The sequence below is a fragment of the Pithys albifrons genome, chromosome 8, assembly GCF_047495875.1.
Source record: "Pithys albifrons albifrons isolate INPA30051 chromosome 8, PitAlb_v1, whole genome shotgun sequence".
NCBI classification, from domain to species: Eukaryota; Metazoa; Chordata; class Aves; order Passeriformes; family Thamnophilidae; genus Pithys; species Pithys albifrons.
The window spans coordinates 31,927,101-31,939,123 of NC_092465.1; the positions used below are offsets into that span (position 1 = coordinate 31,927,101).

At 44.5% G+C, this 12,023-nt stretch overlaps 1 protein-coding gene across 2 annotated transcripts in view; it reads right to left on the reverse strand.

Moving 5' to 3' along the window:
• The window catches only part of GLS (glutaminase), a 60,277-nt gene extending 55,380 nt beyond the window's left edge, over positions 1-4,897 (reverse strand). Inside the window, exon 1 of one of the 2 annotated variants that reach the window (XM_071562587.1) lies at positions 4,527-4,896. In XM_071562587.1, coding sequence (XP_071418688.1) covers positions 4,527-4,861 — 335 coding nt within the window. In that variant the 5' untranslated portion in view covers positions 4,862-4,896. Of the gene's footprint in view, positions 1-4,526 lie in introns of both variants that reach the window. The other variant, XM_071562589.1, reaches the window with a different exon arrangement.
• Between the last annotated feature and the right edge of the window lie 7,126 nt (positions 4,898-12,023).

Sequence of the window (12,023 nt, forward strand, 5' to 3'; positions counted from 1 at the left end):
GCAAGGCCAGAGGAAGGCCACAGACGTGACCAGAGGGATGAGCACCTCTCCTATGAGGAAAGGCTGAGTGAGTTGGGGTTGTTCAGTCTGGAGAAGAGGAGGCTCCTGGGGGATCTCATTGTGGCCTTTCAATACCTAAAGGTGGGTCTAAAATAAAGATGGGGACAGACTTTTTAACAGGGTGTGCTGTGACAGGACAAGGCATAGTGGTTTCAAACTAAAAAAGGGCAGATTTAGATTACATGTAAGGAAGAAATTTTACGGTGAGGCTAATGAAATGCTAGAAGAGGTTTCTCAGAGAGGTCGTAGGCACCCCTTCCCTGGAAACATCCAAGGTCAGATTGCACGAGGCTCTGAGCAACCTGATCTAGTTGAAGATGTTTCTGCTTATTGCAAAGAAGACTGGACTAGGTGACCTTTAATGGTCCCTTCCAACCCAAACTATTCTGTGATTCTCTGCAAGCTGTAAGGGCTGCAACTGACAGTCAGTAGGACTCTGTCTAAAACAGGCACTTTGAAGTTGTCACAATATACAGACAAATGTCTCCAACCAAGAGATACAAACACTTGCCAAGTCATTGAACTACTTTCCATCCACTTGCGTAGTGAGACACTGATCCGGTAACAGTGGTGGGTAACTATTTACCCAAGAACTTGCCAAGATTCAAGAAAAAACTATATATTTATAAACTTAGAACAAAGATAGACATGTTTAGTAATTTTCAAAGTGTTTATGATAAAACGAAGAACTGTTGCTTCAAAACCTTGGGCTCTACGGAAGTTCTGAAAGCTCTAATGAAAGTGCACTTCTAACAGTGACTTCCACCTCTGAGTATTCCACACTCCAACGGGAGCGCCAGAGAAATGACACCCAGTGCCTGGTTACTACAGTTATTCCTCTGGAATGTGGTCTGCCTGCAAAAAAAAAAAATATTTTAAAGGTATCTCCAGAATTCACCTCTGCCCTTAAAAAAGAGTTTTACCACACCCTTGTCATTTAAGAAAGTAATGAAACACTTCCATTAACCATTTTGCCACATTCCATATACTGGTAACAGCCACTATTGCAAGTTAGATGTAAAATGTTACAATTTAGCTTTTAAATGTTTTGCTACTCCCTCTCACCTTAATCAAGGCCTTTGTAATTTAGAAATAGCTTATACCAAGGTAAAGTGTTTGATCCTTTTACTGAGATGTACGATGAACAACGCACACCTACACTGAAAGTAAAAGTGAACAATGCACAGTTATACTGAAAGTAGAAGCAAATGTTATTAACTATAATACACGTCTATAACTGGGGACTGTACTAGGTTACAGTGTTTTACTAACTCAGGCATGAGCATAGATATGATTGCATTTGAATCCAGAGTCTCCATTAAATAAATTTACCAGTCTACGACCACTCTCAGTTTAAGGTCAATTATTTTTCCTCTCCAAAATATACTAAGTCTCAGTTGGATGCAGAGTGTGAAGGCTGGATAGCACGGATGAGGAGGTGGTGGAGAGGTTCAGGAAAAATGCACAAGGGGACCTGGTTATGCAATGGGATACTAGTTATTTCATAAGCCACAAACCTCATAAATTATTCCCTCTATGAGGAATTAAACTGTTCTAAATTTCTGTATAGTCACAGAATCACAGAATGGATTGGGTTGGAAAAGACCTCCAAGATCATCAAGTCCAATCCTTGGGCCAACTCCAGTCCCTTTACCAGATCATGGCACTCAGTGCCACGTCCAATCTCAGTTTAAAGACCTCCAGGGATGGACAATCCACCACCTCTCTGGGCAGGCCATTCCAGTGCCTGATTCCTCTCTCTGGAAAGAATTTTTTTTTGATATCCAACTTAAATTTCCCCTGGCAGAGCTTGAACCCTTGTCCTATTGCTGACTGCCTGTTTTGCACAAAACATTTTAGGTTTTCACTTGCAACCCCTGCTCTCTGTACACAAGGACTGTTAGTCAAGTAAGAAAACCTTAGTTCTGCCTTTTGACACCATGGGTTATACCAATATCCTGGAACCACGACCTTACAACCAAATGGAGAAAAATAATCCCTCAACACTAAAAAACAAAAAAAGAAAGTGCAAAAAGGACTACTGCCCTTCCAGTTGGGTCCACAAACCACGTGCCAAACACAACTCAAATGTTAGATACTCCAGATGGCAAAGTGCTGAAATAAGCAGAATACAGATTGCACTGACTTAGCCCAGCTGACAACATACTCCAGAAACCTGTCTTTTGAAGAACTTCACTTTTCTTCTGGACCCTGTACTCTGTCTTAATGTAGCAATGATTTCCCCATGTAATGTACCATTTACAAATGTTTAAGGAAGATTTTCATAGTTCTGCAGTAAGAAAAATAAAAATGAAAGTAATCCAGCAGCCTGACTAATGTGCCACCAGGAATTCCTGCACAGCCTGAACTGACAAGAAAGTTTCCAGCTTCTTCCTTGTTCTTAACTATACACTAGATGTTTTACAGAATTTCTCCTTGTTCCTTTTGCAGTAAGGCTCAAAGAACAAGCATCTGACTTTCAAATACACCCTTTTGTCAAAAGCCAAAAATGATGAGAAGTGTTTAACTGGTTTGTGACTACACAGCCTTACCACACTTATTAAAAACTATAGAATTTTCCTAAGTGATGGTAGCTCCAAGAAGCTGGTAACAGCTTGGTTAAAGAAAATGTTACCTCTTTAACAAATCACCTTTGCAACATCCTCAAAAACCCATCACAGTTGGCAGGCTGGTTTTTTCCAAGGTTTTTAATGGTACTGTCTGTACTTCTTACTGAAAACAGAAATGTGGCCTTCATAAACCACACACCTACCTGAGCCACAGCTGAATAATTTTTTGTTCCAAAACATTATGTCTAAAACTAACTAAAAAAGGAGACTTCATATTTGTTGAACAATAGTATAAATATAATACCCATATGATTGTGCATTATATTGTACATGGTTACATAACGTGACATGCATGCATTTTTTTTAAGGTGTCTGACAGCAGAAATTGTAAGTGATGCCTAAAGGCTCTATCCCATTAAACCAAGCTGAGAAGTTATGGCATTTGGTGGGAAAAAGAGGAGAAGAAGAAGGGACAGTCTCCTTCCCCACCTACCATGTTGAAGGAGTGCAAGTTCATGCTAAAAAAAATCCCACAAACCACAACTCAAAAGCAGAACTATTAATAAGCTAAGGGCTGAAGACTTCCTGACAGGCCTTGTGGAATCTTTTCCAGACTTTCTTGTAGCATTAGAGTAACAGAGACTTTGCACTGTGTAAAACACGGTGCTCCTTTCTTGGCTCTATTTCTTCTGTCATCTGCTTTTTTCATCGAGGTAATAAGCACAGCAAATCCTGGGAAAGCAGTTTGGGGTTACATTTTAATTACGCCACCCCGTTACCCCCACACAGGATGCCTACAGGAAAGCCATGGGGCACGTCTCAAACACACAAAAAAGGATATGAGTCCTCAAGGGGCTTGCAGTTAAGCTGTCAAACTTCTTTTAAAAGGTTATCAGAGATACAAAAGGTATCTAGGTTCAAATAAGTAACGGGGAAACCGTCAGACAGGGGGTGGTAGGAAATGAATGTAACTTTCAAGACTTGCATAATACTGAGGACTAAGAGAGCAATCCATTTACCTCATCATTATACTCTATCCCTGGTATCCACTACCAGTCCTTACCACGGATAAAATCTGGAGCTGATGCACCTGTGCCTGACCTTTTTTTTTAGAATGTTTCAGGTTCTGAGTAAAGGAATATTAATTTCATAAACATATACAGCCTTATCATTCTATTACCTGCACATACCTTTGTCACTAAGGGACAAATAAGGACCTCTTGGCACAGGCACACATCCTGCAGCACCCACGGACAGGGTGGCAATACCTGTCCCTGGCTGCGCTAGGTCACAGAATCGTTAGGGTTGGAAGGGACCTCTGGACATCATCCAGTCCAAACCCCCTGCCACGGCAGGGTCACCTGGAGCAGGTGACACAGGAACGCGTCCAGGTGGACGCAGACGTGGAGAAGACAGAGCCGCAAAACTCCCAAGGAAGCACTACGCACCACGCACACTGCCTTTAATAATTAATGCAAGATGACACAGCTTTGGCTTCTCCTGGGAAATATTTTCAGACAAGCAGCAGCGCTAGAAAGAAAAGCTGCCTGGCCCGATCCTCAGCGAGGGCGGCACCCCCCGCACAGGCGGGAGGGACCGGGGGCCGCCCGAACCCCCGGAGCGGTGCGAGGGGCCCGGGGACGCACAGTCCCCACGCCCGGGTCTGCTCTTCCCTCCGGCGCCGCAGTCGGGCCCGCACCGCCCGGGGAGCCGCGCCGGACCCCGGACCCCGCACCTGCCAGGCCCGCACCGCCCGGGGAGCCGCGCTGGGCCCCGTCCCCTCACCTGCCCTGCCCGGCCCGGCCCGGACCCCGCAGGACACGCGTGCGAGGGAAGGCGGCGCTCACGCGGCGCCTCCGCATCATCCCCCGCGGCCGCCGCCCCCTCCGCACTCACTTCTCCACGCCGCCGCCTCCGGCCACCTCCTTGCCGCCGCCGTGGTTATTGTTGTGCCCGCCATCGGCGGGGGGCTCGCCGGGAGCCGGCGCCTGCGTCCCCTTGCCCGGCTCCTCCAAGGCTCCCTCGGAGCGGGTGCACAGCCCCCGCGCTGCCGGCAGCGCCGCCGGGCCGCGGCGGGCGGCGGGCGGGCTGGCGCCGAGGGCGGCGAGCGGCGGCGGGAGGCGCCTGGTGCCGGCGGTGGGTGCGGAGGCCGCGGCCCCTCCGCCCGCAGCCCCGGGCGGGCCGAGCAGCAGCAGCTCCCGCAGCAGCGCCGAGCGCCACAGCCGCATCATCCTGCGCCACCGCGCCGACTGCGCGCCGCGCCGCCCGGCCGCGCCTCGCGCCTCGCCGGCCCCGCCCCCCGCCGCGTCCCATTGGCTGCGCCCCGATAACTGTCAGGCGGTCGGCGCGTCCATTGGCCAGTGGAGACGCCACTCTTGGCAGTGCCACGCCCCCCGGCCCCAGTGCGCCGCACGCGGCGGGAGCAGCAGCGCCCCCAGCGGGCACCACGGGCGGTGCCGCCGCGCCCTCCCTCCATCCCGCGCTCCTCCTGCCCCCGCTCGGCGACGTGTAAAGGCGCTGCGAGAGCTGCGAGAGGCTGCGCTGCCGCCGTGTCGGGGTCAGGTTGCCATGGATATGGCCATTTTTTTTTAAACTGTGTGTTTTTTTGATTACGAAGTGCAGCGCTTCGTACGTGAATGCAGGATCTCAGAATCAGAGATTCTGAGTTGGGAGGGACCCGCGAGGACCATCAGAATCCCACTCCTGGCCCTGCACAGGACCTGCTCCAAGGGTCGCACCACGTGCCTGAGAGTATGGTCCAAATACTTCTTGAGCTCTGGCAGGCTTGGTCCTGTGACCACTGCCTTGGGGAGTCTGTTCAGTGCCCAACCACTCTCTGGGGGAAGCACCTTTTCCTAATATCCAACCTAAGCCTTCCCTGACAACTTCCGGCCATTCCCTTGGGTCCTGTCACTGGCCACCAGAGAGAAGGATGCTCAGGGCCAGCATCAGCCACCCCATCCTGCCCGGCAGGCACCCTGGGAAAGGGCTCGAAAAACAGGATCCTGTTGGCAATACCCGCAGCAGGAAGAACACAAGTTCCCAAATTCTTTGGCCCAAATGCTTCTGGCAGTGAGCAGAGCTACTAAGGGCTTTCCACGTACATTCAATAAAAATATGACTCCATAACTCCTTGCCAAAACTTATGGTGGAGGCTGTAAGTCTTGGTCAAATGTCTGAAGGGTTTTATTTATTAAAAAAAAGAAAGTCAACCACCCGTACACCAAGGTGAACTGGGTGTGGCCATTCACATCTTGTTCATCAAACATTTAGTCAGTGTGAAAATTTTGCTGCTGCTCATCTACAGGTCTCAGTTTGGGAGGCAATGGCCCATAGGAGTGCAATGCTGAAGGGCAAAGTGGGAAGAGCAGCAGAAAATAGCTGCAAAGCTTCAGCACAAGGTGTAAATGTCACTCCTTATATACACTCAAGCTTGTGTCACAGCTGCCAGTATATAGCATTTGGGAAGTAGCAGATTTTGCTGTTACGTGGTGAAACCTTTGGCTCAATTTTGCTAAATTTGTCCTAGATGAGTACAATTCTATATTAGCAAATTGTATCCATTATGGGTAACAGCAGAAGACATCGCTCATCATCTACTTCAACGGTAATGCCAATGTGCAAACCAGTTTCTAAATTGTCCCTGATTTTCTCACTTTCTGAGCAAAAACGTAAATACTTATGGAGCTGTGAGCCTGTTAGTGCTAAATATCCTTGTGAACAATTTCCCCATACATGAGGTTTATTTCTTCTGGTATGTTTATTATGTTTGGGAGAGGTGGGGGTGGACAAGTTATCGTTCTGAGTTAGAAAGATCTTGCTGCACACATTATTGAAAGTGTTTTACTTGGAGGATACTGATACTTTGTTTTCCAAAATGTCCTAGATTGAAAGTTTCAGCTGTCTGGACATCACAAACTGCTCTTAAAGCCCCCATAAAAAAGAGAGGTTTGTTACCTGTTTTCCATGTACTCTGAGAATCACAAATAGACATTGAGAGCAGTCTTTGCTTATGCTCATACTTACAGCACAGCACAAATACCCACAGGAGTTCCCTATGCTAATATATTGTCACGACAGCCATGAGGGGTTTGGGAAGCAGATTTCAAGATAGCTGATAATCTATGCCTATAAAATGAACTTCCACGCACAAATGATTTTTCTTCCCACTGAACAAGAAAACTTGAAATACCAGTGTGGGATGTGTAATCTTGGGCTGCACTTACTTCACATACAAAAATGCAAAGTACCTGCAGTTCTCACATACTTATTACATTACCTATTATATTTCCTGGAACTAATTTTGGATTTCCATTTGCTAAGTCTTTTTTGGCAAGCCAACACTGCCTCTTTTATCCCGCCACCCAATAATAATATTTCTCATTTTAAAAATTCTGATATGTAAAATACTCTAAAGATAGAAGTCTCTCAAGCACCTTTTCCATTCTCTCTACAGAGGCTGCTGCTGTAAGACCAGAGACAGCAAACACGCTTCCAGGATGTGCCAATTCCAGGTCGCTAATTGAACACACAGTTCTGCAGACACTACAAGATTTCCTGCTGAATTTCAGTGCCAAGGTGTTTTCTTGGTGTTTAGCCAGCCACAACGTGGTTCAAAATTCATTTAATTCATCTCTTACACTGTAAGTGGGGGAAGAAGTGAAAGAATGAAAAATGTAATTATCTGGATCTTTCATTTTAGTGCTCCAATTTGTGTTCAAAACATTGCAGATAAGGAGGTGGGAAAGGAAAAGAAAAAGCTGGAACATTCACAGAAATGTTTGCCTCTTGTAACAGTACCCAATGCTACACATTCATGACCCTACAGGAACTCTTTAATTTTACCCACTTCCTTTTTTTAATTGCTTTGCATGCTATTGCTTTATTCCCTTATTTAACCTTTGAGTATTACCTTCACATCAGTTGTCTTCCAGTGCAAGTATTATTTAATAAAGCTTTTCTTAAAACTCACTTAAAGAAATGAATCCTCAACTTTTCTCCCTGGAAATTCTCTTGTGTGTGTTTTAGCTCTTGAGGGCAGAAGATGCAAGTTGCTCTGTGTGTGGGACTACAGATACACAGCTTGGGAACAATGTGAAATGATAAATATAGTTTCAGATCCACAAAGTTCAAGGGCAATAGTGACTCACTCCCTATTCTGAGAACTTTTGCTGCATAATTCAGGCCATCACTCCTTGCTCCTACTATGACTAAGCCTGAGACGTTTCGCCCAGTGATTCTCTCCCCTCCTCCCAATGGCACAGAAATACCAGAGTCTTAATCTAAAGACAGGATCTAGGGGTTTTTTATTTGAAAATAAGCCATAAGGATCATAGTAAAAATGGATGGCATCAGAAATAGAGCTATTTTCTTGTGAAAAGTATTACACATTAAACCTGCTAAACCAACACTGATTTTTGTTTTGATCCAGATGTTAGACTAGGCTTTCCCATATCCCAGTGAAACCCCCCCCCCTTAGACCTCCCCCTTGAACAGAGTGATGTTACTTATCTCTTTGGAAAGAGAAGACACGCCATCTGCTCTGCCATTCTGTGTTTCACACAGTATCCCAAGAGAAACAGAAAATTACAAAATGGTTTCCAACATAGTGCAAAGAAATTTGAAATTAAAATTCCCTGGAGCTTTTGAGTTGGTTATACAACCAGCAGTAACCATGAGCCAATTATTCTCTTTCAATTTCCACAACTATACATGTTCTTATGTAAGACAAAAAAATTAAGGCAAAGTTCTTCTGTAAAGGAAAAAAAAAGATATTTTAAATAGGCATTATTTTTAAAGTATTTTGCTTAAGCTGTACTGTGGCAGAATATTCCTAGTGCCTCCCTGGAAAAATAATCCATATTTCAAAGATTTTCGTTTCTAAAAAAGGCATAGCAGCGTTAATCTCCTAGGAGAAAGGGATCTGAAAAGCAGGTGGAGGGAGGTCTTCCCAGTTCAAGCACATACAGCTTTCAGGAAGGTTAAATCCTCCCATCAGATCAGCAGGGCAGATCTCAGATAAGCAGCAGAAATTAAGGATTATCTTGACTACGACATGAACTGTTTACTTTGCTATTTTAAATGGTTATGTTGGCTCCATTTCATTTGTTGCTGGGTAATGCTTTGCAAAAGAGAACTAAGGACCAGATACTGCCATTATCTATTTGAGCATTCTACTGATTCTATCTATCAGTTCCTAAAAATAATTTTTCTATTGTAAGGCTAACTTGCTGCACATTTGGGTAACATTTGATACAAACAAATGAAAGGTGGTCAGTCACAAGTAACAGTGCCCGTTGGGTTGTACAGAGGATACAGAACAGCTTCCTCTGAACACAGAAGCATAAGCAGTAAATGGTTACTATTTAATCTAGGAAAATGAAGGTTCAAATGTCTGGGCATAACATCTCAGAAAAACAACAAGGAGGAAAGCATTCAGAGGTTTTAACTGGAAGGTAATAGTTGAGGGAGTGACCTCAAGTGACAAGCAAAAAAATAAAATCAATAATGCCCTCCCTGTGTGCAGTGCATTGATGAATTCATAAGTCATTTCTCATCACTCACATTCCAGGCAAACAAAGGAAGTGAGGAATTAATTCAAAGGGAAGAATATTTGGATGATTTTCTGAGTCTGACAAGAAGAGAGATTTCAAGGACCTGCGTCATTCCTAGCAATGTTAACAGACAATATATGTTATGTTTTGGTGTATATAACAGAGTAAGCAATCACAGAAGTAGGGTTATTGAGGATGATCTGTGAAGTCTGGCACAATTTTTTTCCTATTACTGTATTTATTAACTTCTTTCCTTTCATCTTGGTCAGTGAGACAGCATCATCATTCCTCATGCTCATTATCAGTCATAGCATTTTTCAGATGCAAAATTCCTTGCGCATCAGAACATTCATCTTCAGAAGCCAACAGCTTACCTACTGGAGATGTATCCTCTGCTGCATCCAGCGCACTGCACATTATTTGCACTATAATACACCTAAATTATAGTGTTACATACCCCATGCATTCGGCCCACAGTCATATTTAATGCTTAATTCTGATGACATCTCTCAAACTGCAGTCCAGGTCTTGGTACTACAGGAGGCCATGGAGTGGAAGTAAATTTGGATCTTCTGTTTGTGTTCCCAGTCCTCAAATATTAGCCTTGGTAACCTTGTGCAAGCAAATAGAAACAAGTGACAACATCATCTGACTTGCTCCATCATGTTCCAGATGTCTGTGATGAGCATGGATGAGAGAGCTCAGGGGAGCTCATGAACTCATGTCTCGCTGCTCTTGAGAATGGACATGTAAAATTGGTGCCTGCATTGAGCAAAGGTCAGAGCCCTTGGGCTGACCATGAGCTGCTCATCATGTACAAAGCTCCACAGCACTGGGCAGTCACTGGCTGACCATTAACATCTCAGTACCTAAAGGGGCCCACAGGACAGATGGGGAGGGACTTTCTACAAGGGCCTGCAGTGACAGGACAAGGGCAATGACTTCAAGCTGACAGAAGGTAGGTTTACATTAGATAATAAGAAAAATTCTTCACTGTAAGGGTGGTGAGACCCTGGCACAGGTTGCGGATGTTCCATCCCTGTCAATGTTCAAGGCCAGGCTGGATGGAGCTCTGAGCAATCTGGTGTAGTGGAAGGTGTACCTGCCCATGGCCAGGGGGGTTGCAACTAAATGATATTTAAGATCCCTTCAAACCTCAAAGCGTTCTACAATCTGCATGTGCCACCCCAGGCCTGAAGTGATGGAGAAGGCAGTCTGTGCTGAAACCACCCCTCATCCTAAACTGGCTGCTTTCAGCTCTAAATTCCAGAACCGTAAGAAGACACTTCAGGAAGTGCAGTCTTTCAGGCAAAGGATTAATTGAAACCTGTTTAATGGTCCCATGCAGGAAAAGCCCTGTTTTACCCTTTCACAGATTCAGGTTGAAATGACTTGTGGCCATGTAGAAGCTTAAGCTTAACAGGACTTCAAGACTTAGGAGCAGAGCTACCTAGCCTGGAGAAAAGCAAAACCAAACAAGGTAAAATCAATCAAGCAAAACAAGCTGTCAGACTGTAAAGGAAACTGTCTCAATGTAAGTGGCAATCCAAACCATTTCAAAGTCTCCAACCTCCAGAAAGCTCCTCTGGAGTACACAGGAACCACTCTGATCAGGTGCAGGGTGTAGTGCTAGCACCACCAAAATCCTACTGCCTCTGAAATGGCAAACTAGTCAGCAATACCAGGTTTCTTTCTGCCCTGATATTTTTGGCACCCTCTCATTTCTGTTGCTGCACTAAAGGAAGAGGTATGTATATTTCAGGTGGTTTAGTGCTCAGCCCTCCTTTGCAACTGTCATGAGTTGCAGGTCTCCTTGCCAGTTGCAAGACTGTTTAAATCTCCTGTTGACTTAAAAACAAACAGTCCCATAAAGACTAATGGGAAAACAGACAATGTTTTTCAATTCTTGAAGGATGTAACCTTGAAAGATTTCCCTCCTCCTCCCACATCTAATTCTCTCTTTATAAACATTTAACTTTCTTAAGGAGGTGAAAGGGAGTAAGACCAACAGGACTTCCAGTAGCACACAGTGTACCATCTCACTCCAAGGGTATTTAATGTTTAGACAAGGACTTTTGAACAGTTCCACAACAGTAGGCCAAGGGACTGAAGATTTGCAAAAGTGTATTCAAAGATTTAAGAAGTAGAGGAATCAAGGTTGTAAAATACTGGACTGAGCATGTGTTCCTGCTAATAACTAGTCTAGTGCTTAAATATGTGTATATTCATCCTAAATTCCAAGGACAATTCAAAATTTTTGGTGCATTTGAAACATTAGTGAAAGTCCAATATTTATACTTCTTTAGAGTTAACTGCTGCAAAGAACTTCTTCACATAATCTTTAACTGCTCCATAATGCTCCATCTTTTCAGACAGGGCTTTAAACAACCCTCATGGAAGTCAGGAGCTGATGGAAAAACGTACAAGAAAAGAAACTCTTACTTTTAAGTAGTATTTTTAGCCCTTATCATAGTTTCCATAGCAGTATTAGACCCAATTATTTGGGCTTTTACCTCAGCTGACTGGGTTGTGCTATTGAAATTGGTAGTGTTTCTAACATTACATGATCTCTGGTGGCAACATCACTCATTCCCACACACATGCCATGGCTTGTCACTCCCTCACAGTTGTCCAGAGACAACTATTGAACTGGATCACGCTGTAAAACACATAAGTGAAAAAACCTGCGTTAAAAATTGACAGGTCATCATTCTCTTTTTTGAGAAATAGGAGTTTCACATAATGAGTCTGTAAAACATGTCTTGAGGTACTTCAAATTAGACATGCTGTAGGATGGCTCAAAGAAAGAGCAGCAGCCAAGAAATGTTGATAACTCTGT